Raw genomic sequence first — 25,333 nt, 5'->3', positions numbered from 1 at the left:
AATTGCGCAATGTAGAACTTAAGTAGGAACAATATATAACATATTTAAGCAAAGTTGATCAATCATGTCAGGGACCCTTTAAGACCAGTACATCAAATGTCCCTTTCATACCCTTTACTTTTTACTCTGCAACCTCCTCTCTGCCCTCTTTCTGCTACCATTCCCCATTCCCATCTTCTCCCTTTTTTATCCGTCATGGCCTCCTTCCCTCCCCCTGGAGAGGCTTGGAGGTGATGTCAGCCTGGAGATTGTGACACATGACAGAGAATGAAACCCTTGTGGTTCCTATCTATCCAATTCAAGCCCGCTCATTACTTTCTGGGCCAGGCAGCGCCGGGGTCTTGTCTCAGAAGGCAGAGGCAGTTACTTGGGGTGTCGTGAGATCTTGCGTGATTAAAACGTGAAGAGGGCAGCCACAAGTCTATCAGACTGTGAGCCCCGGCATGGCTACTAGGATTGGAAATGCACATGAAGTGCTTTACGCACACTATAAACCTTGCAATCCTACCTGCACTCGTAGTTGAACAGCTGCTGTTAACATCCAAGCAGAAGCTGTGGTAGTGCTACGTTTCATCGAGCTAACTTAAAGGGTCCCTGACATGATTTATCTGCTTTGCTTAAAAATAAGATACATTTTTTGTAGTTATGTTCTACATTGAGACACTCATTGAATGTGTAAATTAGCAAAAATAAGTGATGGCGTCAGCCGTGACGAACTAGCTCGCAGGTCATTTCCAGAAGAGACATAGTTGGGTTAGTATAGTTACGCAAACATAGCGCTGTACGATACAGAGGACGTTTACAGTGATTATAGTGAAGATTTGAGCCATGTGTCAATAGTTTTCCAGGATGAAGAAACATTTGCAGATGAAAAAAAGAACTTGCAAAACATGGACTTAAGCCTTAAGACATGGAGATGAAGATTGGTCGCCTTCAAAACAGAGAATGGTGAGTGTAAATTACCCTGGAGTTGCTTATCCTTCCATTATTGTTTTAAATTCATAATTCATAATTCATAATTAACGTAAAAGGGGACTTTATGGCCTGTTTAATGTACATGTGGCCTCACATTGACTAATGTGTATATTTTTTCACGTTTTTTATAACATGTATAATGCTTTGTTGCAGCTTTGTCGCTATCGTGGAATAGTGTTTGGAAGACATTATGTAAACAAAACATGACTTACTCTTTTGGACCAACTTTGACGTAGTGGTTGTTCTTCATTGTATTGTATTGTATTGTATTGTATGTATTGTATTGTATTGTTTGTACTTTATTTATCCCACAGCGGGGAAATTTACTTGTTACAGCAGCAAGCAAGCAAGACAAGTAAAGAGAACAGTAAAGTAAAGTAAAGTAAAGCATCGTGACTACAACATGGTTCAGGTGGTGCAGGTGTTGTAGAGCCTGACAGCGGTCGGTATGAAGGACCTGCGGAACCTCTCCTTCTTACACCGTGGGTGTAACAGTCTGCTGCTGAAGGAGCTGCTAAGGGAACCCACAGTATCATGTAGCGGGTGAGAGGTGTTGTCCATGATGGATGTCAGCTTAGCCAACATCCTTCTCTCCCCCACTTCCTCCACGGAGTCCAGAGGACCGTCCAGGACAGAGCTCGCTCTCCTGATCAGCCTATTGATCCTGCTCCTGTCCCTGTCCGTGCTGCCCCCTCTCCAGCAGTCCACAGCATAGAAGATGGCTGAGGCCACCACAGAGTCATAAAAAGTCCGTAAAAGAGTCCTGCACACACCAAAGGACCTCAGTCTCCTCAGCAGGTGAAGGCGACTCTGGCCCTTCTTGTAGAGGGCGTGGGTGTTGACGGACCAGTCCAGCTTGTTGTTAAGGTGAACACCCAGGAATTTGTAGCTGTCTACCAACTCTATGTCCGCTCCCTGGATGTTCACCGGTGTGAAATGGGATGTTTTCTTCTGGAAGTTAATGATCATCTCCTTTGTCTTGCTGGTGTTGAGCTGCAGCTGGTTAAGCTCACTCCAACTGACAAAGTCCCTGATGACCGTCCTGTATTCCAGATCATTCCCCTCTGAAACACAACCAACGATGGCTGTGTCGTCGGAGAACTTCTGGATGTGACACTGTGTGGAGTTGTGTGTGAAGTCCGAGGTGTAGAGGGTGAAGAGGAAAGGGGAGAGCACCGTACCCTGAGGGGCACCTGTGCTGCAGAGTACCATGTCAGATACACAGTGACGGAGCCTCACATACTGTGGTCTGTTGGTGAGGTAGTCTATAACCCATGCAGTCAGTTGTTGGTCCACTCCCACACTCTCCATCTTCACTCTGAGTAGTGCCGGCTGGATGGTGTTAAAGGCACTGGAGAAGTAAAAAAACATGACCCTCACAGCGCTCCCGCTGCCCTCCAGGTGTAGCAGTGATCTGTGCAGCAGGTAGATCACTGCGTCGTCCACTCCGATCCGAGGCCGGTAAGCAAACTGCAGGGGGTCCAGCTGAGTGCCCACCAGGGGTCGCAGGTGCTGCAGGATAATCCTCTCCATGGTCTTCATCAGGTGAGAGGTCAAGGCAACAGGCCTGAAGTGGTTAGGCTCCTTGGGACGCGGTGTCTTTGGGATCAGGACCACACAGGAGGTCTTCCACAGGGCCGGGACTTTCTGCAGGCTCAGGCTGAGGTTGAACAAGTGCCTGAGAACTCCACAGAGCTGGTCAGCACAGTCCTTGAGGATTCTAGGGCTGATGCCGTCCGGTCCCGGGGCCTTCCTTGCCTTGATCTTCCTCAGCTGACTTCTCACCTGATCATCAGTTATGGAGAGGGGAGTAGAGGATGGCTGGGATGGGGATGTGGGGGTGAAGAGTGGTGAGTTGGTAGGGGAGGGAGGGAGGGCAGACTCAAATCTGTTAAAAAACACATTGAGTTCATCTGCCCAGATCTTGTCCCCACTGACTTGGTCTCTCCCCACTCCTTTACCATGGCCTGTGATGGTCTGCAGGCCTCTCCAGACTTCCGTGGCATTATTCTCCTCCAGCCGCTTCTCCAGTTTCCTCCTGTAGCAGTCCTTCCCCTTCCTGATCTTATGCCGGAGTTCCCTCTGGACTCTGCACAGCTCCTCCTTGTCCCCTGAGTTGAAGACCCTCTTCTTCTTGTTCAGCAGGGCCTTAATCTCAGAGGTCACCCAGGGTTTGTTGTTGGGAAAACACTGCACCAACTTGGAGGGCACAGTGTTCTCCACACAGAAGTTGATATAGTCTGTGATGCAGTGCGTCATGCTGTCAATGTCACTGCCATGGGGACTACAGAGCGCTTCCCAGTCTGTTGTCTGGAAGCAGTCTCTGAGCCTAGCACTGCTCTCCTCAGACCACTGCTTCACAGGCCTCTTCACAGGGGGTTGTCTATTCACTACTGGAGTGTAGTCTGTGACGAGATGGACGAGGTTGTGATCAGAACGACCCAGCGGGGGGAGGGGGGATGAGGTGTATGCATCCTTGATGTTTGCATACAGGAGGTCCAAAGTTTTATTGTCTCTAGTGTGGCATTTGACATACTGGGTGAAGGTGGGAAGAGCAGAGGACAGGGAAGCATGATTGAAGTCACCGGAGATGAGGAGGAGGGATTGGGGGTGCTGGTTCTGAAGTTTAGAGACGATGGTGTGGATCTGCTCTATAGCTGCAGCAGCGACTGCTGAGGGGGGGGTCTTGTTTTTTTCCTGTGTACCGGCGGAAGAGTACATACTTTTTCAAAATGTGTTTATTCCGTACTTTCAAACCAAATGGTTCTTGTACATATGTTCCTTTGAAGCAGTCATCAGTGAAATGATCACTGCAAAGAACAAGACTCGAGGTGTCCGTCCATCTATCTCTCGTTTTCTGCACTTGCTCCGTCCATTGTTGTCTTAATCTTCCTCTTTTGGAAAAGAAAACTAACTTACAGTATCACTTGGATCTATAAACATCCAGCAGCAACACAATATTTGTCATGACAACTATTTTGATGAAAAATATACTGAACTAACTTGACAAACTCAGGAAATGACTTTGAGCTGAGAGCTAGCCATGAACTATAAATGCCATTTTTGCAAATTTCAATGCAACCCGGACTTCCTTATATGGGCATGCCCAGGCAAAGGCTGTAGGCTTGTCCACCCCCCGCTCTGCTTCGCTCTGCTCTGTTCACCGTGTCAGCACATACAGTATGGCTCCCAGCAAATGTTTGTTGGGGTGTGCCTAAAGAGGCAAGCATCAGGCAGACATTGTTGGAGTTGGTGGCTCTGTATTCATTTTGTGCTTTTAATTTGATGTTGTTTCTGTCTTATTTTAAAATAAATAATAAATAAGATCAATTAGATGGCTATAAAATACATATGTTCTGCCGATGTGCTGACAATCTTTCCCAGTGTTCTGCTAGTGTGCAGCTAATGCTAGCGCTGCTAATGCTATTTACATCCATTCTGGTCTTCAGTCATGCTAAGGTGCGTGACATGCGTAAGCATGCGTGACAATCCTTTCAACAGCAGACCAGACCTCGCGTTGTTTCAGAGACGGACTGTCATGCGGTTGCTAGTCTCGCGATACCCGGTGCATGTCTCTACAATCCATTCATCTAAGAATGGATTTCTGGCTGATTCTTATTCATTCAGGAGGCTGATACTGTCACTACGCGATCCATACCGGAAATGCGATGTGCAGAACGCGTCTACATCCAGTTGGCCTATTTTTCAGCAGTTGCGTGTTAGGCATGTGTAAACTAGGGCATCTGCCGATCTAGATTGGAGGAATTAAAACATAATCGATTTTTTTTCTTATATCATATAAATGGTGCAAGTGGATAAATTATAAGCCCTCTTTTATTGATTACGTAAATATTTTCCTTTTTTTTTCGCCACTGAAAAAATATAGACAAAAGTATTTTCAAGCAAGATATGTTTGGATGGATGGTATTTTTCGGTTGTATTTTTCTGTGTTGTTGTTTTTTTTTGTTGTTTTTAAACTCGAGCTGAATCCATCATTGCACTCTGCTTATGGTTGTTGACATCCCAATATCACTGTATTCTACGAGTTGTTTTATTGTATTTATGCATGCATAATATCTGGAACCGCATATGACTGGAACCTGAATCTCGCCACAGTTACGATGGGTGTTGGTTTATAGCGCTCACTCAGTGCGGTTGCACACCTGCAGGTACGTCTTTGCGCTTGGCTTATCAGGGCTTTGCAAGTTTCCTGTCCAAGTCAGATTCAAAATCTTCTTGTCTTTCTTCATATTCCCCAGTCGCGCCGATTTGTAATGCCGCCATGGCTTTGCATAGTTTTGGGCTTGCGTCAGCTTCCTTGTTAGCCTCTACTTTTAAGCGCTGTAAAGTTTTGTAATCTACTCGCCACATGTTGTCTCTTTTACCAGGGATGGTCTCGCATTAGAGCCACCCCATCCTCGTCGCCGCATGCGCAGATGCACCACTAGCGTACACGGCACATCCGCTGACGTAACAGCATATTATACCTTGTAACAGGAGTCACAGCATTAATATATAATATATATCCATATATATTACATATACGTTTTTATAAATCCGAACACCCGATCTCAACAACGTATCTATTTGTCTTTCACTGGGTTTTTTTGCGCGAGAGGCAAAAAGAGGTGACGATTTCACGTCAGAGCAATTTTAAGCCATAAAAACGGCCACCAGGTGGCATTTGATTAAAAAAATCATACTCGACAGGAAAGAGGAAGTGTGAGAGCGTGGAGGAGTGTTGTGTGCAGAAGGTTACACATTGTACGGAAATGTTAATGCATGCACACGCATGGGCACACGCATGTGCACATATAGTTCAGTTCCAAATGTAAATAATATATGCATATTTATAAATACATTGATATTTTGATGTAAAACAAGCCCTTTTTTGTGTGTTTACTGTATGTTGGTATAGTTGTTTAGATATTTGAGCTGTCACAAAAGCAAAAAATATTTATGTGAAGTGAAAGTTATGCTTGAAATGTATCTTGCTGGTTTTCTCCCATTTGTAGTTGGGAACTGATATTTTCCTGAAACTTACCAGTGTTCTACTGCTGATTACTAAAGAACGGAAAAAGGTGGAAACAAACTTCTTTTTCCTGATGAAAGAGGGGAGTGTAATGTTTCTTTTGGTAGGTTCCATGTTTATATAACCATACAACACTATATTCTGTGTGTCTTGAAGAATCAGTCAAAATCATGTAAAATGGCCGCAACTGAAGGGGTCGTCTGTTAAAAAATGTCTGGGATTTTATGAGTTAATAAGAGTCACTAAGAAAATAACCCCCGAGTATATTACATATATAAAGTATGGTTATTGATCATTTATGTTCACACATTTAACATTCTAATAATAAATACCACTGCACGTGACGTCGCAGAAGCGCTGTTGTAAAAATTATCGAATGCAGGAAGTGAGGTAGGTCACGCGCATGTGAGACCTACGTAGTGACAGCTACCATCTCTCGCTTGTCAACCGGATATCCGGTGTCATGGGTTTATCCTTCACAACCCTATTCCACACTCAAAGCATCATGGGAGCTGTAGTTCTTTTAGCGTAAACATGCAGCTAACCTCCTGCAACCTGAAATGTGTTTTACATAACTAAATATCACACACACATTTTAGCTAGTCTTTTTAGTTTTTGTTTGAACTTGTGGAAAGAAGTTGAAGCGTTAAAAGAATCTTGCTTGAGTCGTGCATACAAAGTTGTAAAACATTTCAAAATGTAGCTGCATTGTTTTGTGACTCTGTTTGTCCAGTCCTGTATTTTGTCACTGTAGTTTTCTTAAAGGGTCCATGACATGATTCATCAACTTTGCTTAAGTATGTTATATATTGTTTGTAATTATGTTCTACATTGTTACATTTTTGAAAGCAAATGGTACATTTTCAAAAATGACATTTACAGTTGATGGCGCCAACCCTGATGTGCTAGCTCTCGCAGGTCAGTCTCATTCCGGAAGTGACGTCATCGGGGTAACACCTCTCTGCTAAAGCAGAATGAACAAACGCTTCTCGAGGTAGATGGTCGACTTGGTTCAGTATACAGTAGACGCCCCTACAAGGTAAATAATCCGTTCCGAGAACCTTTATGTTATAGGGTTTTTATGTTATACGAAGCGTAAAATACATGTAAATAGCCTAATCCGTTCCAAGATCTTCCCAAACTCACACCTTTGGGCCTTCAAAATATTCAAAGTCCACCAAATATGGTGGGAAAATATAAGAAAATGTTAGCATAAACATAGTAGAGTAACATTCCAATATAAAATAAGGTAATAAATAAGATTACTGTAAATGAATAAAACTGAAAAACAAAAGCAATCCTACCGTTCAGCCTGAGTCGAAACGCGACTCAAAGAGTCTAAGAGTCAGCTGCTCTCACAGACAAACGCACACGCACTACATGATAATGCTGTGTGCAAAATTTTAATTTGTAACTTAACTTAATTGTTTAAGTTAGTTTAAGGGCGACTACGAAGAGGAAGGAGGTTGAAGGGACAAGCCTGTCTCTCACACAAACTCACGTACGCGCTGTATGAGTCAGCCAATGAGATGAGAGAGTAGGCGGTGCCCCAATAATCAGCCAATGAGATGAGAGCGTAGGCAGCGCCACGATGATCAGCCAATGAGATGAGAGCGTAGGCGGTGCCATGATGATCAGCCAATGAGAGCGTGAAGCATCCGAAGGCATCACCAAGTGTTAGTCTGAACTTGCACTGACTTGACGCTTTATGTTATATGGAATTTCTTACGTAATATGATGCAGAAACGTTACATAAATTCTTTACGTTCAGTGGAATTTACATAAAAGGAGGTTTACGTTATGCGAGGTACTACTGTATTTTTCATCAAAATAGTAGTCATGCCAAAATGTCGTGTTGCTGCTGGATGTTTATAGTATCCGAGTGATACTGTAAGGTTGTTTTTTTTTCCAAAAGAGGAAGGTTTAATGCAACAATGGACGAAGCAAGTGTAGAGAATGAGAGACAGATGGATGCCCACCTCAAGTTCTGTTTTTCGCAGTGATCATTTCACTGATGACTGCTTCAAAGGAACACCTTTACAAGAAGCATTTGGCTTGAAAGTAGGGTATGAATGCATTTTGAAAAGGATGCACAGGAAAAAAAATACAAGAACAACATCAAAGTCGCCACAGAACAGAGTAAGTCATGTCTTGTTTACATGTCTTCTAAACACTATTCCATGATGGCGACGAGGCTGCAAAGCATTATACATGCTATAGAAACATTTTTTCACAGCCATTTGTTTACTGTGGGGGCGATGGTGACAAAATATAAAATAAATCAGGCTGTAAAGACCCCTTCATGCTCATTAAGAAGCCGATTTAAAAGAATAATTGAAGGATAATCAACTCCAGAGTAATTTATACTTACCATTCTTCACCATTCATGTTTTGAAGGCTGGAGATCTTCATCTTCATGTCTTAAGGCTTAAATTTATGTTCTGCAAGTTCTCTATTTCATCTCCAAATGTTTCTTCCTCCGCGAAAACTATTGACACATCGCTCAAAACCTCTCTATAATTACTGTAAACATTCTCTGTCTCGTACACCGCCATGTTTGTTTACTTGAGTGAAAGTACTCCGACAGCGTCACTTCCGCAAATGAGACTGAACAGTGAGAGCTAGCTCATCCTGGGTGGCACCATGAACTCTAACATTTTGCCAATTTACTGTTCACTTTCAAAAATGGAACAATGTAGAGCATAAATACCAACAATATATAACAACATACTTAAGCAAAGTTGATGAATCATATCGGAGCCTGTAAAAGTAATGTTGGTGAGCTGAGTGTATGGTGACAGGCCGAGCAGTCACCAGACCGTCTGAGAGGGAAGCAGCTGTTGTTCCATTCAGTGTCAATCCCGACCGAGTCCACCAGGGTTACCTCTAATACTTTTTGCACACAAAGGAAAGCAGGAGATGGCGTGGTTTCAAGCTAAAAGGAGAACAGGTCGCTATCCGTGGTGCTGAAGAGTCTCTCAGCGTTGCTCACGATGGCACCAATTGATTGGCACTCATTTCTGACACTTTGGCCCTTCATCCAAGGTGTGATTGTTCATTATGGAAGCTGGGTGGTTATCCTGCCCCCCTCCTTGCGGCTACAGTCACATGGCTCCATCCCTGCCTTGCATGAGACACAAGGGCTCTCATGCACGGCTGCCATTTGTGCAAATTAGGACTTTGGATGTTTGATGGCTTTGATTTAAAGTCTTTCATTCCCCCCACTGGTTTCACTATCTTCTACTGGCGCAGCTGCACACCACTGCAAACTCCAAGCACAGTAATAATATGCTTGCAATCACAAACATGGACGTACGGACAAAAGATTAAAGGCGTATCTTTTTAGATGTTTATGCAGCTGCATTGCATCAGCAGCAAGTTTATATTTCATGCTGTCTTCTGTAGGAACAACATGTTTGATCTGTGCCTAAACTATTGTCTCAACAGGCTAGCATCCACACAGCAGTGTGACTAAGGTGTTCCCATATGATACAGTATTCTGTACAGTCATGGAAAAAATGATTAGATCACCCTTGTTTCTTCAGTGTATTGATCCATGTTAATGCCTGGTACAACTAAAGGTACATTTGTTAGGACAAATAGAATGATGATGACAAATGTAGCTCATAAGAGCTGATATCTAGCAACGTCCATGGTTTTCAAAATCATTTACTATTTTGTACTGCCAAAAAATGTAACTCTTATGAGCTATTTTTGTTGTCATTGTTATATTTGTCCAAACAAAGCTACCCTTGGTTGTATCAGGCATTAAAATGAACAAGAAGCTGAAGAAACAAAGCTGGTCTAATCATTTTTCCCATGACTGTATTTGATGTATTGTTCTTTCTATACTGCATCATATTTACTATTGTTGCAATGTGTGTTGCTCAGTGTGTGTGCATGTGTGTGTATGTGTGTGTGTGTGTGTCCTCATGCAGGCTTTCATTGAAATGAAAAGCAACGCCACAGTCGTCCCTCATTTATGGCGGTTACTTGGTTCCAGACCCGACCACGATAAGTGAATTTCCGCAAAGCAGGATTCATTGTTAATAAATTGAATATTTTTGTAGTTATGCCATAGAAAACCTGTTTACAATCTTCTAAATATGCTTTTTAACATTATTAGAACCCTTTTGACATGAAAAAACACCCCTATAGTCACCTTTACACTCCTATTACCCAATATAGTAGACATAATAAAGAAAATAAGACATAGGAAAATTGTTTATGACCTTCTAAATATGGTTTTTAACATGATTAGAGCCCTCTAGACATGAAATAACACTCCTGTAGTCACCTTTATACACCTATTACTCAATATAATAGACATAATAAGAGAAAATAAGACATAGAAAACCTGTGTGCTCCCTTCCAAATATGCATTTTAACATTATTAGAGCCCTCAGGACATGAACTAACACCCCTATAATCACTTTTACACTCATACTACACAATATAGTAAACATAATAAGAGAAAATAAGACATAGAAAACCTGTTTACATTCTTCTAAATACGCCTTTTAACATTATTAGAGCCCTCTAGACATGAAATAACACCCCTGTAGTCACCTTTATACACCTATTACCCAATATAGTAAACATAATAAAGAAAATAGGACATGGGAAAATTGTTTATGACCTTCTAAATATGGTTTTTAACATGATTAGAGACCTCTAGACATGAAATAAAACTCCTGTAGTCACCTTTACACACCTATTACCCAAGATAGTATGCATAATAAGAGAAAATAAGACATAAAAAAACCTGTTTACGACCTTCTAAATACACATTTTAACATCATAAGAGCGCTCTAGACATGAACTAACACCCCTATAGTCAGCTTTACACTCCCATTACCCAATATAGTAGATATAAGATAAGATAACATAGACTCACACGTTAGCAGTTCCACTTTCTTTTTTTCTGGACAGCGTACTTTCCTGTGGTGGCTATGGTCTCATCAGTGTATTGTAATGGTGGCTTTAAATGGCTTTACACTGGTATCAGCTAGTGATGGGTCCAGGAAGATCGATGTGTTGGCGCATGTGTCGAGCTCAAAGAGCAAAACCCCGAGTTGGTGCGAGTATTGCTTTAAGAAAAAGTCACGTGACCAATGGAGTTGCTGTTTGGCCTGTCTGCGAGGCGCCAAAGTGTGTTCATAAGGAAGGGAGTCGGACTTCTCTCAACGGGGTGTCTCAGCACAGATTTAGCGCTCCTATATCGGCAAATAAGCCATTCGGTTTTATTTCCTTATTACAGTTCATCTCCTCTTGAGCTGACAGAATTCATCTACATTTCAGTGACTCTTAGTTGGAAATATTGGTTTTATTTTCTGCAGGTTAAATGTCGTATTTGTTTTACAGAATTACCTACCGAAGAAAAGCACCTCATCAGTACACACCGATGCAGGCTATAAAGATGATAGATGATATCACATTCACAATCAACATTATTTATTGACTACACCATAGAGACTGTCGACGCAATTGATGTGTCTGGTGTTTCACGGCAGTGGTGCGCACCCTGTGACATCCAGCAGGTGTCGGTATTGAGCAACACGGTACACGGTAGTTCAGGTAATGTGCCGCAACGCTTCACGAGGTCTCATCTACCCATCATTGGTATTAGCCAATATGGTAGATATAGTAAATAAAACTCAGTAAATGTGTTCCCTAGGGAACCTTACTGATGAGTGTAGTGCAGGGGTGGCGAACCCGCGGCTCCCGAGCCGCATGCGGCTCTGTGCCCATTTTCATGTGGCTTTATGAAGGCATGTAAGCATATCGAAGTTTAGTTCATTACGATTTGCTTGAGTTTATTACGGTATTTTTGCTGGCATGCACACTGAATGAAAATAGCTCGAAGTTTCCCAGTCGGATCTCAATCTTTCGAGTAACGAATTTGTCAAATTCGCTGTCAAAATGGCTGGGGAAAAATGCACAGTTCCACGAAAATATGTGGATGAACACAGGACGTGTTCACCAGAGTGGGAGAGGTCATATTGTTTTGTTGAGCACAACAGCAAGCCACTCTGCCTTTTGGGTCAGGTGTCTTTATCGCATTTCAAAGCTTCAAATCTTCAGCGACGCTTCAGCTCACTCCACTCAAGGGACTGAACTTCGCAGGCACATAAATCTGGCTGAGCAAAGGTATGTGTGTGAGGAGGGAATGATGTTCATGTGTATGATGTGGCCACCCCTGGTCTAGTGCCTGTCTCACCAAGCAATTACTGACACCCGGTGGCCATTGGAGAATACTACATTCACACCTACAACGCTTCTTCTGCCTTGTATTTGCATTTTACTTCATTTAGTAGCCATTTTTATGCTTGAAAATGCTTCATTTAGGCCAAGAATTATCCGTATTCAACAGCAGTCATTTTTCATTAAATAAGTTTTGAAAAATAAGTTTTCGCATGACACCACACACAAACAAATACATTTCATTCTGTTTCATTGTATTTCATTTGAGCATGAAAATAGATTATTTCAAAACCTAAAAGGACAAGACAAGACATGACACCAAACATTTCATTTCAAGTAATTATTTTCAATTCAGTGTTATTTTTTTTTATGATAAAACTATTTCATTTTCCTCTTGGATTTTATTTTTCTTGTTATTTCCGTAATATTTGGACATTTTTTCTCATAAGATTACAGCTCCTTTTGTCATTTCTGCTGTTCACCCACCCACCAACTATTTCACTTTTTGGGGGGGAAAGTTTTGTCTCTTAATTATAACTTCCATCATATTTGTAAAATGACAGCTGTTTGTGTCATACATGACATTGAATGACATTTGACATTTTTCATTTTTGAATAATGATTCATTAGAATCACAGAGAGCAAGGTTGTTCAGTGACACTAGCTAGGTGGCACCAGAGAGACAGTGGAGCCAGGCAAAATGTGTAAACAAAGATGGTAGAAGATGGCAATGTGAGTCAAACGTGAGCGATCACACACACTGACATGGATCCCGTCTCACGTTTTAGTCGCAAAATGGGAGCATTTAGTCGCTGTATGTTGGCTACACTTGTGCTATCATAAACCAGCAAACTCAGTTTATACTCTTTATACAGGACACGATTCTATAAGAAAGATTTTAATATACAGCATAACTTGCTTAACTTTTTTTGGAATTCTTGTCAAATTGAATCTTTTCTGTATCGCATTTTTTTCTGCCGATAAAGATTATCCCTTTTTTTATTCTTGTTAACTAAAGACCATATCCTCCATGCTTCATTTTTTTGCCATCACTTTTTACTGTCATAAAATTTGGACTTCTTCTTGTAATATTTCAACTTGCTTTTCTGGGTATTTTTACTGTATTTTATCATTTATGTGAAATCTTATTGGTGTTGTTTTGTCTGCCAATAAAGATAATTGCTTTTTAATTAAATTGAATTTAATAGTTGTTTTATTCTAATAATATTTTGACATTTTTGCCATGAGATATAAATTTTACAGTTATAATTATGACTAAAATCTTCATGAAATTGAAAACCTTTGCTTGTAAAACTACGCCTTTTTAGTCTTAATATATTTTATTTTATTGTGATGAAACTGCAACTTTATTTGTGTAAACTTTTTTTAAAAATCCTGCATAATTCTTGTTTTATTCTAATGATATTGTCATGATTGGTTGCTGCTGTCAAAAGCTTGGCCCCCGGTATGCTGAGACGTAGAGGCAGCGACCTGCAAATGAGTCTTTAATTGTGCAGGACCTCAAAAATAGGAGAACAAACAAAAGGCGAGAGAGTGGAAAAACTCTGTGAAAAGAAAGCACGCGTGGCCGTCTTGGGCAGTGGAACAGGTAAGAACCTCTTAAGTGACGGCACCGGTGAGGAGTTGAAGAACATCGACAATATCAACAATGGCCTTTCATCCGCCACAAATGTTCATTGACATTTTTGTCAGAATATATCAATTTTACAGTTATACATTTAGCACTTCATTCTTGTAATATTTCAACTTTTTTCTTGGTATTCTTACTTTATTTTTGCAATTTTTATAAAATAAAATAACAAATCTGTAGCATGAATATTTTTGACCATACAGTAATATACTGACTTAGTCCTTGTACATTTTTAAACCTTTTTTTTTTTTACTATGCCTTTTTCTCTTTAAAATGTACGTTAAGGTAAAATTAAATTAAATTAAAAAAAATGCTGCCTAAATGTTTTATTCTAATAATATTCTGACATTTTTGCCATAATGTATTAATTTTACTGATAAAATTCTTGTAATATATCAACTTTTCATCTTGGTATTCTTACTGTATTTTCTAATTTATTTTTTTGTCTGCTGAGAATGATCTCAGCAAATTGTAATCTTGTCAGTTTTAAAAAATGCCTAATTCTTGTTTTATTCTAATACACTGGGGAACTCTATTATTTTAACTTTCTGTTGCATTGGATTTTTTAACTGATTCTGAAGGATTTTTAGGCGCTGATTTCAAATCTGAAATTAGTTTTTCTCCATAAGCTCTAGTTTTCATGCAATTTGAGATAGATGAAATAGTCTAAATACGAATTTACGTAACCCAAATCTAAGCGTTTTGAGATTATATACATACATAGATAGATTCTAATATTTCTTTTTTCCACATCAAACATGGCTTCCTCATCGAGACATCACTGTAGAAATGAGCCTGATGCCTTCTGTTGCATCTGTGGTTGCTACACACTCCATCATCAGAGACGTAACATATCCTTGTTTGTCAAGTGAGCCTAAAAGGCTTATTTTGAAGTTCATCTTGGTGACCAAGACAAGCAATGGGCTCCTCATGTTGTGTGCCACAATTGTGAGGAAATGCTCTGAAGCTGGACCAAAGGAAAACGCAATGGTCTGCCTTTTGGAGGTCCAATGATTTGGCGAGAACTCACCAACCATGTAACTGGTTGTTACTTCTGCATGGTAAACACAGCGGGTGTGGGCAAGAAAAACAGACGTAAGATCGTATATCCGAACAGTCCCTCAGCTATTCGGCCTGCTCCGCACTCTGAAGAAGTTCCTGTTCCAGTTTTCAAAGGTTTGCCTTCATTAGACGATAAAGACATTGGACCTTGTCGTTCGAGAAGATCAAAGCAGGTGTGTTTGATGGCCCACAGATTCAAACCCTCATTGGTGATGATCAGTTTGTTGCCAAGATGACCGCCTTGGAGAAGGCAGCATGGTTATCCTTTGTGGCAGTCGTTCAGAACGTCCTTGGAAACAACAAGGCAGAGAACTACAATGAACTTGTGAACAGAATGCGCCTCGCTTTTCGTGCTCTCAGGTGCAACATGAGCATCATGCTTCATTGTTTGAACAGCCAACTTGACCAGTTCCCTGAAAACCTGGGGGCTGTGAGTGACGAACAAGGAGAGCGGTTCCACCAAGACCTAAAGATCATGGAAGAATGCTACCAAGGTCGCTGGGACAAAAGTATGATGGCCGACTACTGCTGGAGTATTAAACGAGATTGCCCAGATGAAGTGCACAAACGCAAAAGTTACAAACGCAAATTCCTGCCTGACTAAAATACTGTACGGACAGAAAGTGATAGGCGTTATGAGCTGTGATTGACTCTTATCTGAAGAACGTTCTGAAAGACGCTTATCTCACGTTGCGATAAAGACTGTTTTCTGAGAAACGCTTCCAGAAAAAACATATGGCACTTCTAGCAATGGTGTGCTTGAATCTAAAATCACATTTTATTCTTCTGTTTCTTTTGCCTTGTTAAATAAACTGATTTGTGGCTGACATTGCAAGATCCTATAATAATGCTTGATTTTTTTCTTTTTTAATAAAAATCAAAGATTGCATAAAATCTGTAGCTTGCAGAAAAAAAACTAGCTTCATATTTGAACTCAGCATACTTAAATTGACTAAAAACAAGTCTTTCTTTAAATGCAACATATAGAGTGTTCCCCAGTGATGTTATTTTTGCCATTTTACAGTTATAAAATTATTACCTCATTCTTGTAATATTGCAACTTTTTTTCTTGGTATTCTGACTGTATTTTGTAATTTATGTAAAATGAGTAAAAATCTGTAGAATGAGTATTGTTGAGCGTACAGTAATATGCTGACTTCATCCTTGTCAAATTTAAATCTTCTTTTTGTAAAACTATGACCTTTTCTCTTAACAATTTACTTCATTGTGGTAAAATTGCAACTTTATACTTGTAAATTAAAAAACAAATCCTGCATAAATGTTGTTTTATGCTAATAATATTTTTGACATTTTTGCCATAATGTATAGTAATTTTACAGTTATAAAATTATTACTTAATTCTTGTAATATTTCAACTTTTTTCTTGGTATTCTTACTGTATTTTTTCATTTATGTAAAATAATTTTTAAAAAAAAGTCTGCAGAATAAATATTTTTGACCATACAGGAATATACTGACTTAACACTTGTAAAGTTTAAACCTTTTTTTTGTAAAACTTTGACTTTTTGTCTTAAAAATCTCTGTGATTTTGCTGAAATTGAGCCTTTATTTTGCTCCTTTTATTCTAATAATATTTTGCCTATGACATCTTAACTTTCTCTGAGCTTTTTCTGATGTTTGTTTTGACTTTCATGGTGATGGCTTTCCTTTTCCTTGGCGCACACAATGCAGTGAAATAATGAGTGATGTTGAAGTTGTGATATTGTCATTTGTACATTTTCATCCACGTGTTGTTGCGGTGCAGATGACGATCCACGATCCATCCAAGCAAAGGAAAAGGAATGTAAACAAACATCATGGGTTTTTGGAGTGTTTTCACCATGAAGCTTCCCGCTAACCTTTACCACGATTGGATGACGAGGATGTGTGGCGAGTTGGTGTTCAGCACTAACAGGGCGAGACGGGAGGGTGGCCGCGGGCCGTGTGCATCCGAGTGTGCCTGCTTTTACACCCCGCCTCCAATCCTGCCAGCTTCCCTTACGTGCTCACACACAAGCATGACTGTCTCCTCGCTGTGCCCCCCCCCCCCTCCAGATGAGTTCGTGCAGCAGCCGTGCGTTGACCATCCTGTCCACAGTGTTCGGGGCCTGCGGGCTGCTGCTGGTGGGGGTGGCCGTGTCCACCGACTACTGGCTCATCATGGTGGAGGGGGTCATCCTGCAGCAGAACCAGAGCATGGAGGTCAAGATGGCTCTGCACTCGGGCCTCTGGAGGGTTTGCTTCGTGGCCGGTATGATTCATGACACATTGGATGATTCATTCTCTGAGCGCTGCAATTTCTACACATAAGCACGAACTGGAAATACGCACAACAAATACATTCAGTCCCATGACCACAAACACGCACGCAGAAAAACATGTATGTCTTTTTTATATTATTTAAGTATATTAGAAAAAAGAATTCAATAAATGCATTAAAAATAAATAATACAGTGAAATTATTGATCAATTATTATACATATACATATCTAAATATGAGCTGCATTATTTCTAGGCATTCGTGGGCCACTTAAAACAATATCTAAATGTGGCCGCCAGCATCATAACTTGAAAACATCCTGCATAATTCTTGTTTTATTCTAATAATATTTTGACATTTTTTCCATGAAATATCCATTTCACCGTCATAAAATAAAGACTTCATTCTTGTAATATTTCATCTTTTTTTCTTGGTGTTCTTACTGTAGTTTGTCATTTATGTAAAAAAAAGTTTCGACCAAACAGTCATACACTAACTGAAGTTCATATATTATAAATTCATTATAAATTCATTCTTGTAAAATCTAAACCTTTTTTTTGGCAAAACTACAACCTTTTTCTTTTAAAAATTGTCTTTACTGTAAAATTGCAACTTTATTCTTTTAAATAAAAGAAATCCCGCATAATTCTTGTTTTATTCTAATAATATTTTGACATCTTTGCCATAATATTGCCATTTTGCTGTCATAAAATAATGACTTGTAATATTTCAACTTTTTTTGTGTGTTCTGAGTGTATTTACGTATGTCATTCCAGTGTCATTTATGTAAAATGAAAATAAATCTGTACAAGTCCTATTTTTGACCATACAGTATATACTAACTTCATTATAAATGAATACTTGTAAAATCTAAGCTTTTTTTTTGTAAAACTACGACCTTTTTCTTTTAAAAATGTACCTTATTGTGGTAAAATTACAAGTTGATTCTTGTAAATCAAAGAAATGGTGTATAATTCTTTGAAACGTTCACACGCCAGGTGGGCAGCACACAACCACAGTGTGGCTGGAGGGAGCGAGGATGGAACCGCCAACCTGCTCTACCTCCTGAGCCACTGTTGCCTCTAAAATATATATCTAAATAATTTGACATAAAGATATATTATTACTTTTCTTTTGATTTAATTTTGTATTCATTTTTTATTACTTATTTGTAATTCTTGTATATAAAAACTTTTTAAAAAATGTCCTGTATGCATGTTTTATTATCATAATATTTTTTGCAATCTGTCACAAAAGTATGACTTAATTCTTGAAATATTTCTACTTTTTTTTTTCTTGGTGTTCTTACTGTATTTTGTCATTTATGCAAAATCTTACTGGTATTCTTTTTTTCTGCCAATAATATCGGCCAGAGGGCAGGGCTGCCGTCAAGCTGAAGGGGTCCTATTGAGCATGGATGGCTGTGGGACTCCTGAAGCAGCTGACGGGTACGGCAGGCCAAGCGGCACGCGGTGGTCCAGGCAAAACCTCGGGTGTAGGAGGAGTTGGGTGAGGCCACGGTGCACCACTTTCGGTCGGCCTCGATGAGGTTCTGGCAAACCGTCCGGCGCCTCAAAAAGGGGAAGCAGTGCCCGGTCCCCACTGTTTACAGTGGGGACGGAAGCCTGCTGACCTCGACTGAGGATATAGTTGGACGGTAGAAGGAATACTTTGAGAACCTTCTCAATCCCACTGACATACCTTCCATAGAGGAAGCAGAGTCTGAGGACATGAACGTGGACAGTTCCATCACCGTGGCTGAGGTATCTGGGGTAGTCAAAATGCTTCCCAGTGTCAAAGCTCCGGGGGTGGACGAGTTTCGCCCTGAATTCCTCAAGGCTCTGGATTTTGAGGGACTGTCTTGGCTGACACATCACGTCAACATTGCATGGAAGTTGGGAACAGTACCTCTGGATTGGCAGACCGGGGTGGTGGTCCCCCTTTTCAAGAAGGGTGATTGGAGGGTGTGTTCCAACTACAGGGGGGGTCACACTCCTCAGCCTCCCTGGGAAAGTCTATTCCAGGGTGCTGGAGAGAAGGGTACAACCGTTAGTCGAATCTCGGCTACAGGAGGTGCAGTGTGGTTTTCGTCCTGGTCGCAGAACATTGGACCAGCTCTACACCCTTGCAAGGGTACTGGACGGTACTTGGGAGTTTGCCCAATCGGTCTACATGTGCTTTGTGGACTTGGAAAAGACATTCGATCGTGTCCCTTGCGGTGTCCTGTGGGGGGTGCTCCAGGAGTATGGGATTGGTGGTGCGCTACTACGTGCCATTCAGTCCTTATACAACCGGAGCAGGAGCCTGGTTGGCATTGCCAGCAGTAAGTCCAGCCTGTTTCCGGTGAACGTTGGCCTCCGCCAAGGCTGCCCTTTGTCACCCATTCTGTTCATCATTTTCATGGACAGAATTTCTAGGCGCAGCCAAGGTGTCGAGGGAGTCCAGTTCGGGGGCCTTAGGATCTCATCTCTGCTATTTGTAGACGATGTGGTCCTGATGGCCTCATCGGGCCTCACTGGGACGGTTTGCATCGGAGTGTGAATCTTCTGGGATGAGACTCAGCACCTCCAAATCTGAGGCCAAGACGGAAAAGGGTGGATTGCTCCCTCCGGGTTGGGAGTGAGGTCTTGGCCCAGGTGGAGGAGTTCAAGTATCTCAGGGTCTTGTTCACGAGTGAGGGAAGGTTGGAGCGTGAGATCGACAGGTGGATCGAGGCAGTTTCTGCAGTAATGCGGTCGCTGTACCGGACCGTCGTGGTGAAGAGAGAGCGGAGCCGGAAGGCAAAGCTTTCAATTTACCGATCGATCTATGTTCCCTAAGAGAGAAGGTGAGCAGCTCAGTTGTCCAGGAGGAGTTCAGAGAAGAGCCGCTGCTCCTTCACATCCAGAGGAGCCAGTTGAGGTGGCTCGGGCATCTAGTCTGGATGTCATATGCTGACTTAAAAATGAAAACTTTTTTTTTTTGCAAAACTGATTTTTCTCGATTAGCAAATTGAAACTTCATTCTTGTAAATACAAAAAAAATCCTGCATAATCCTGCGTAATTCTTGAACTTTTTTTCTTGGTATTTTTACTGCATTTTTAAATATTTAATTTATTTTTAAATATTTCATATTAAACATTTTTTAACTCTGTAGAATTCATATTTTTGACATTGTTGGCCATAATATGCTGACTTAATCTTCATAGAAAGTAAAACTTTTGGGGGGATAAAACTGTGACTTTTTTAAAAATAGTTTACTTATAATAAATACATAATTTGTGGTCTTTAGTTTATTTTTGTAAATTCAAGAAATCCTGCAAAATGCAGGTTAGATGTTGTTAACACTTACTAGTAGCACTCGTGTGTTTGTGATTGACGAGATGTTGTCTGACTGTTTTTGCTCCTGAGGCTGGCAAAGAAAGGCTACGTATCGACTGCTTGTGGTGCTTTTAGTGTTTATTGGAAGTGTGGTGTTGAGATGTCTGGAGTGATTCCATCGTGAGGTCATAATTGTTGACGTGTGCTTTTAGGCTCAGAAAACGGGCGATGTGTTGCATCAGAGTACTTCACTGAACCGGAAATCGAGATCACCACTGAGAACACGGCAAACATCCTGAGTGAGTACAACCCAACAGGTCATCAGCTCACCGAGGCCCCCTGCTGGTTCAAGTCATCAATGACAACACATTTCTTTCAACACATATAGTGTATTTGTGAAAAGAAACCCTCCGTATCGCCCCCGACCCCCCTCCCTTGCAGAGATGGTGCGTACAGCTACGCCCTTCCCCATGGTATCGCTGCTCTTTGTCTTCACCGCCTTCGTCATCAGCAACATCGGACACATCCAGCCTCAGCGAACCATCCTGGCCTTCGTGTCCGGAATCTTCTTCATACTCTCAGGTGCCACACACTCATTTGCCAAAATAGTACAATCATTTCTTTAAAAAAATAAACCCATTAACAATTCAACTAAAAATAAAATTAATAATCTTACATTTAAATCACATTTTCTATTTTTTAATTTGGACTGTTCAGTTGTATGGATACTGTAGATAGAATTTTATCATTAATGTAATACTTTGGAAGATGCAGTCTATACAGTACATGATTTTTTTAGATTTCTTTGAAATTCAAAATAATTTTCAAAAATCATAAACAAAGTTATAATTTGGATTATTATGGGTTATAATAATAATCATAATAATAATAATAATAATAATAATAATAATAACAACTAGGATTGGCAGTATCTCAAGGCATTTTGAAAAAAAATATATTTTTTAAATACATATATAGAATCATTTATTTAAAAAAATAAACAATTCAAAAAAATTAACTACAAATAAAATTAATAATATTAAATTTAAATGACATTTTCTATTTTAATTGTTCTATTTTATCTGTATACTTTTATAGATAATTTAAGATGCAGCATTTGCAGTACATGGGATTTCTTAGCTGTTGTTTTTTTCAAAAATTCTAAACAATTTTTTAAAAAAAATATTAATTAATTAATATTGGGTTATTATCATCATCATAATAACATTAATAGGCTTGGCAGTATCTCAAGGCAGGTTTTCCTCTAAAAACACTTATTTCTTTTTTAAAATACATAATTGTACTCTGCAAAAATAATACCATCATTTATTTTAATAAATAAATCCAAAGCTACATGTCCCTGTGTGAAAATGTGATTGCCCCCTAAAGCTAATAAGTGGTTGGGCCCCCCTTAGCAGCAACAACAAGTCAAGCGTTTGTGATAACTTGCAATGAGTCTCTTACAGCGCTGGGGAGGAATTTTGCACAATTGTTGTCATTCAGCCACATTGGAGGCTTTTCCAGCATGAAGCACCTTTTTAAGGTCATGCCACAGCATCACAATAGGATTCAGGTCAGGACTTGGACTAGACCACTCCAAAGTCTTCATCCATTCAGAGGTGGACTTGCTGGTGTGTTTTGGATCATTGTCCTGCTGCAGAACCCAAGTTGCTTTCAGCTTGAGGTCACCAACAGATGGCCGGACATTCTCCTTCAGCACAATTCATGCTTCCATTCATCACAGCAAGTCTTCCAGGTCCTGAAGACCATCACACTACCACCACCATATTTTACTGTTGGTACGGTGTTCTATTTATGAAATACGTCGATACTTTTACGCCAGATGTAATGGGACACACACCTTCCAAAAAGTTAAACTTTTGTCTCGTCAGACCACAGAGTATTTTCCCAAAGGTCTTGGGGATCATCAAGATGTTTTCTGGCAAAATTGAGACGAGCCTTAATGTTCTTTTTGTTCAGCAGTGGTTTTGGTCTTGGAACTCTGCCATGCAGGCCGTTTTTGCCCAGTGTCTTTCTTATGGTGGAGTCATGAACACTGACCTTAACTGAGGCAAGTGAGGCCTGCAGTTCTTTGGATGTTGTTGTGGGGTCTTTTGTGACCTCTCGGATGAGTCGTCGCTGCGCTCTTGGGGTCATTTTGGTTGGCCGCCACTCCTGGGAAGGTTCACCACTGTTCCATGTTTTCGCCATTTGTGGATAATGGCCCTCACTGTGGTTGGCTGGAGTCCCAAAGCTTTAGAAATGGCTTTATAACCTTTTCCACACTGATAGATCTCAATTAATCTCAGTTATGTTATGTTTTAATGGGAGAGGCAATCACTTTTTTTTCACTTTCACATCACTTTCAAACACTTTTTCACACAAAAGTTTCATTTAAAGACTGCTTTTTTTTGTTCAGTCGTGTAAAAAAAAAATCTGTAGAATTCCCATTTTTAAAATTTTTATTAGGGATGTCCGATAATATCGTGCCGGTAGCACCGACGTTAGCTAACTCGGTAGCATGTAGCGGCGCCGGCACGGTCTCTTTGTCACTGTTGTCAGTCGACATTATTTCCCACGTCGAGTCACCAAATGTGGAAATGCGATTCACAACGAGACAGGAGTCGAGGTAGGTGGCACCCATCCGTTTACCCCCCAACTAAACCACACGCAACAATTCTTTAGCAACAGCTAAGTGCTACACTTAATAGATAGATAGATCCATCGCAGGAGATGTGTGATGTTACATATATCGGTGTCGTTGATATCGGTATCTGTAAATTGAGAGTTGGACAATATTGGCATATCGGTTATTGGCAAAAAAGCCAATATCGGGCATACCCAATTTTTAACCTAAGATATGAAGTTAATCCTTGTACAATCCTTGACTTCATTGTGGTAAAATTGCAACTTTATTATTATTATTATTTTTTAATCCCGTCTAATTCTTGTGTTAGTCTTCTAATATTTTTGCATCAAATTTACTGTCATTAAAACATGCCTTAATTATTGGAATATTTCAACTTTTTGTCGTTACTTTATTTTTGTAATTTTCGTAAAATAAAATAAAAATCTGTATTATTACCAAAATGTGCTGACTTCATCCTCATAAAATGTCAGACTTTTCCTTGTAAAACTGGGAGTTTTTCCCCGAATAATTTACTGTATTGTCGTAAAATTGCAACTTTATTCTTGTAAATAAATTTTAAAAATCCTGTATAATTCTTGTTTTGGTCTAATAATAGTTTGACATTTTTGCATCAAATTTACTGTCCTAAAATATGATTGAAGTCTTTTATTATTTATTATTAATATTATTACTTTAGTTTTATAATTGTTGGAAGAAAAGAAATCTGTATACGTTTTTTATCTAATATATTAACTTTATTGTTGTAAAACAGTGATTTTTTTCTTAATATTTAACTTTTTTGTGGTAAAATTGCAACTGTAAACTAAAAAACAAATCCTGTAGCCTTTTTGTATTATCAAAATATTTTGACATTTTTGCCATCTATTTTGCCGTCATAAAATGATGGCGTCATTATTTTAATATTTCAACTTTCCTCTTAATATTGTTACTTTTTTATCATAATTCTTGTAAAGTAAAACAAAAATGTGTAGAATTGATATTTTTGACAATAATATGCTGACTTAATACTTGTCAAATGTCAAACGCTTGCTTGTAAAACTATTGTAGAGACTATTTTACTTTACTAAGGTAAAATTGCGACGTATTGTAAATAAAAACAATGCTATACTTGTATTATTCTCATCATATTTGGACATTTTTTGCCATAATATATTCATTTAACTGTCACAAACCTATGAATTTGTTCTTGTAATACTTCAGCTTTTTCTTTTAGTAGTTCTTAGTCATTTATTTGGCTATTTTTGCCATGGTGTATGTGGATGCTGTAGATTGAATGCTGATGTGTTACAGTTGAGGCGTTTGTCCAGCAGGTGGCAGTGACGGTCATACTCCCTGCTGGCAGAGGCAGACTGGATGTGTTCCACTTGATGCTTTGCAGCACTGCGGTGCTCACAGGAGCATCTCCCCCCAGACAAGGGGGGGCTTAGCTGTTACATAATGGCGCTTATGTAACAGTTTATTGTCGTGTCGGAGTAAAGGGCCTTTTAGTGTTGAGGTGATAATGAGGGCTGCTTCCGATGCTTCCAGTGCTCTCTCCAGCAGACATGTGCTGCTAAAACACTGATACATGCATCAACACTCTGCAAATACGCCACGAAAAACACCGAGCACAGTTTGCTGCCTGTGGTTGCCTGGCACACTGGAAGGGACGTTGCAAGGGAGGGAGAGACATGCAGGCCGTCGGTCTCAGTAATGAGCGCACTGCGGTAATCCCTCATTTATGACGCTTAATTCGTTCCTGATCTGACTGTAAAAGCCTGTCTGGTGCTTGTGTGTCTCACACAATATCGCAGTTACATGACTACGAATTACTATTGGAGCCCTCTAAACATGAAACAACACTGCTATAACTGCCTTTACACTCCTATTACCCAATATAGTAGACATAAAAAGAGAAAATCAGACATATAATTCATAGACAACCTGTATACTACCTTCTAAATATGATTTTAAACATTATTAGAGCCCTCTAGACATGAAATAGCACCCCTATAGTCATCATTACACTCCAATTACCCAATATAACAGACATAACCAGAGAAAATAAGACATATAAGTCATAGAAAACCTGTTGACCACCTTTGAAACACTCTTTTTATCATTATTAGAGCCCTCTAGACATGAAATAACACCCCTACAGTCACCTTTACACTCCTATTACCCAATAAAGTGGACATAATAAGAGAAAATAACACCTGG

The 25,333-nt window shown here is 39.9% G+C and overlaps 1 protein-coding gene across 1 annotated transcript in view; it reads left to right on the top strand.

Annotated features, from left to right (window-relative positions):
• cacng7b (calcium channel, voltage-dependent, gamma subunit 7b) overlaps positions 1-25,333 on the top strand; it is a 43,188-nt gene that overhangs the window by 3,417 nt on the left and 14,438 nt on the right. Inside the window, exons 2-4 of the mRNA XM_054781943.1 lie at positions 16,980-17,175; positions 20,697-20,783; positions 20,926-21,066. Coding sequence (XP_054637918.1) covers positions 16,980-17,175; positions 20,697-20,783; positions 20,926-21,066 — 424 coding nt within the window. The remainder of the gene's footprint in view (positions 1-16,979; positions 17,176-20,696; positions 20,784-20,925; positions 21,067-25,333) is intronic.

The sequence above is a fragment of the Dunckerocampus dactyliophorus genome, chromosome 7 (genome assembly GCF_027744805.1).
Source record: "Dunckerocampus dactyliophorus isolate RoL2022-P2 chromosome 7, RoL_Ddac_1.1, whole genome shotgun sequence".
In the NCBI taxonomy this organism is placed as follows: Eukaryota; Metazoa; Chordata; class Actinopteri; order Syngnathiformes; family Syngnathidae; genus Dunckerocampus; species Dunckerocampus dactyliophorus.
The sequence above is the reverse complement of the archived record's forward strand: the minus strand, read 5'-3'. Positions and strand labels throughout refer to the sequence as shown.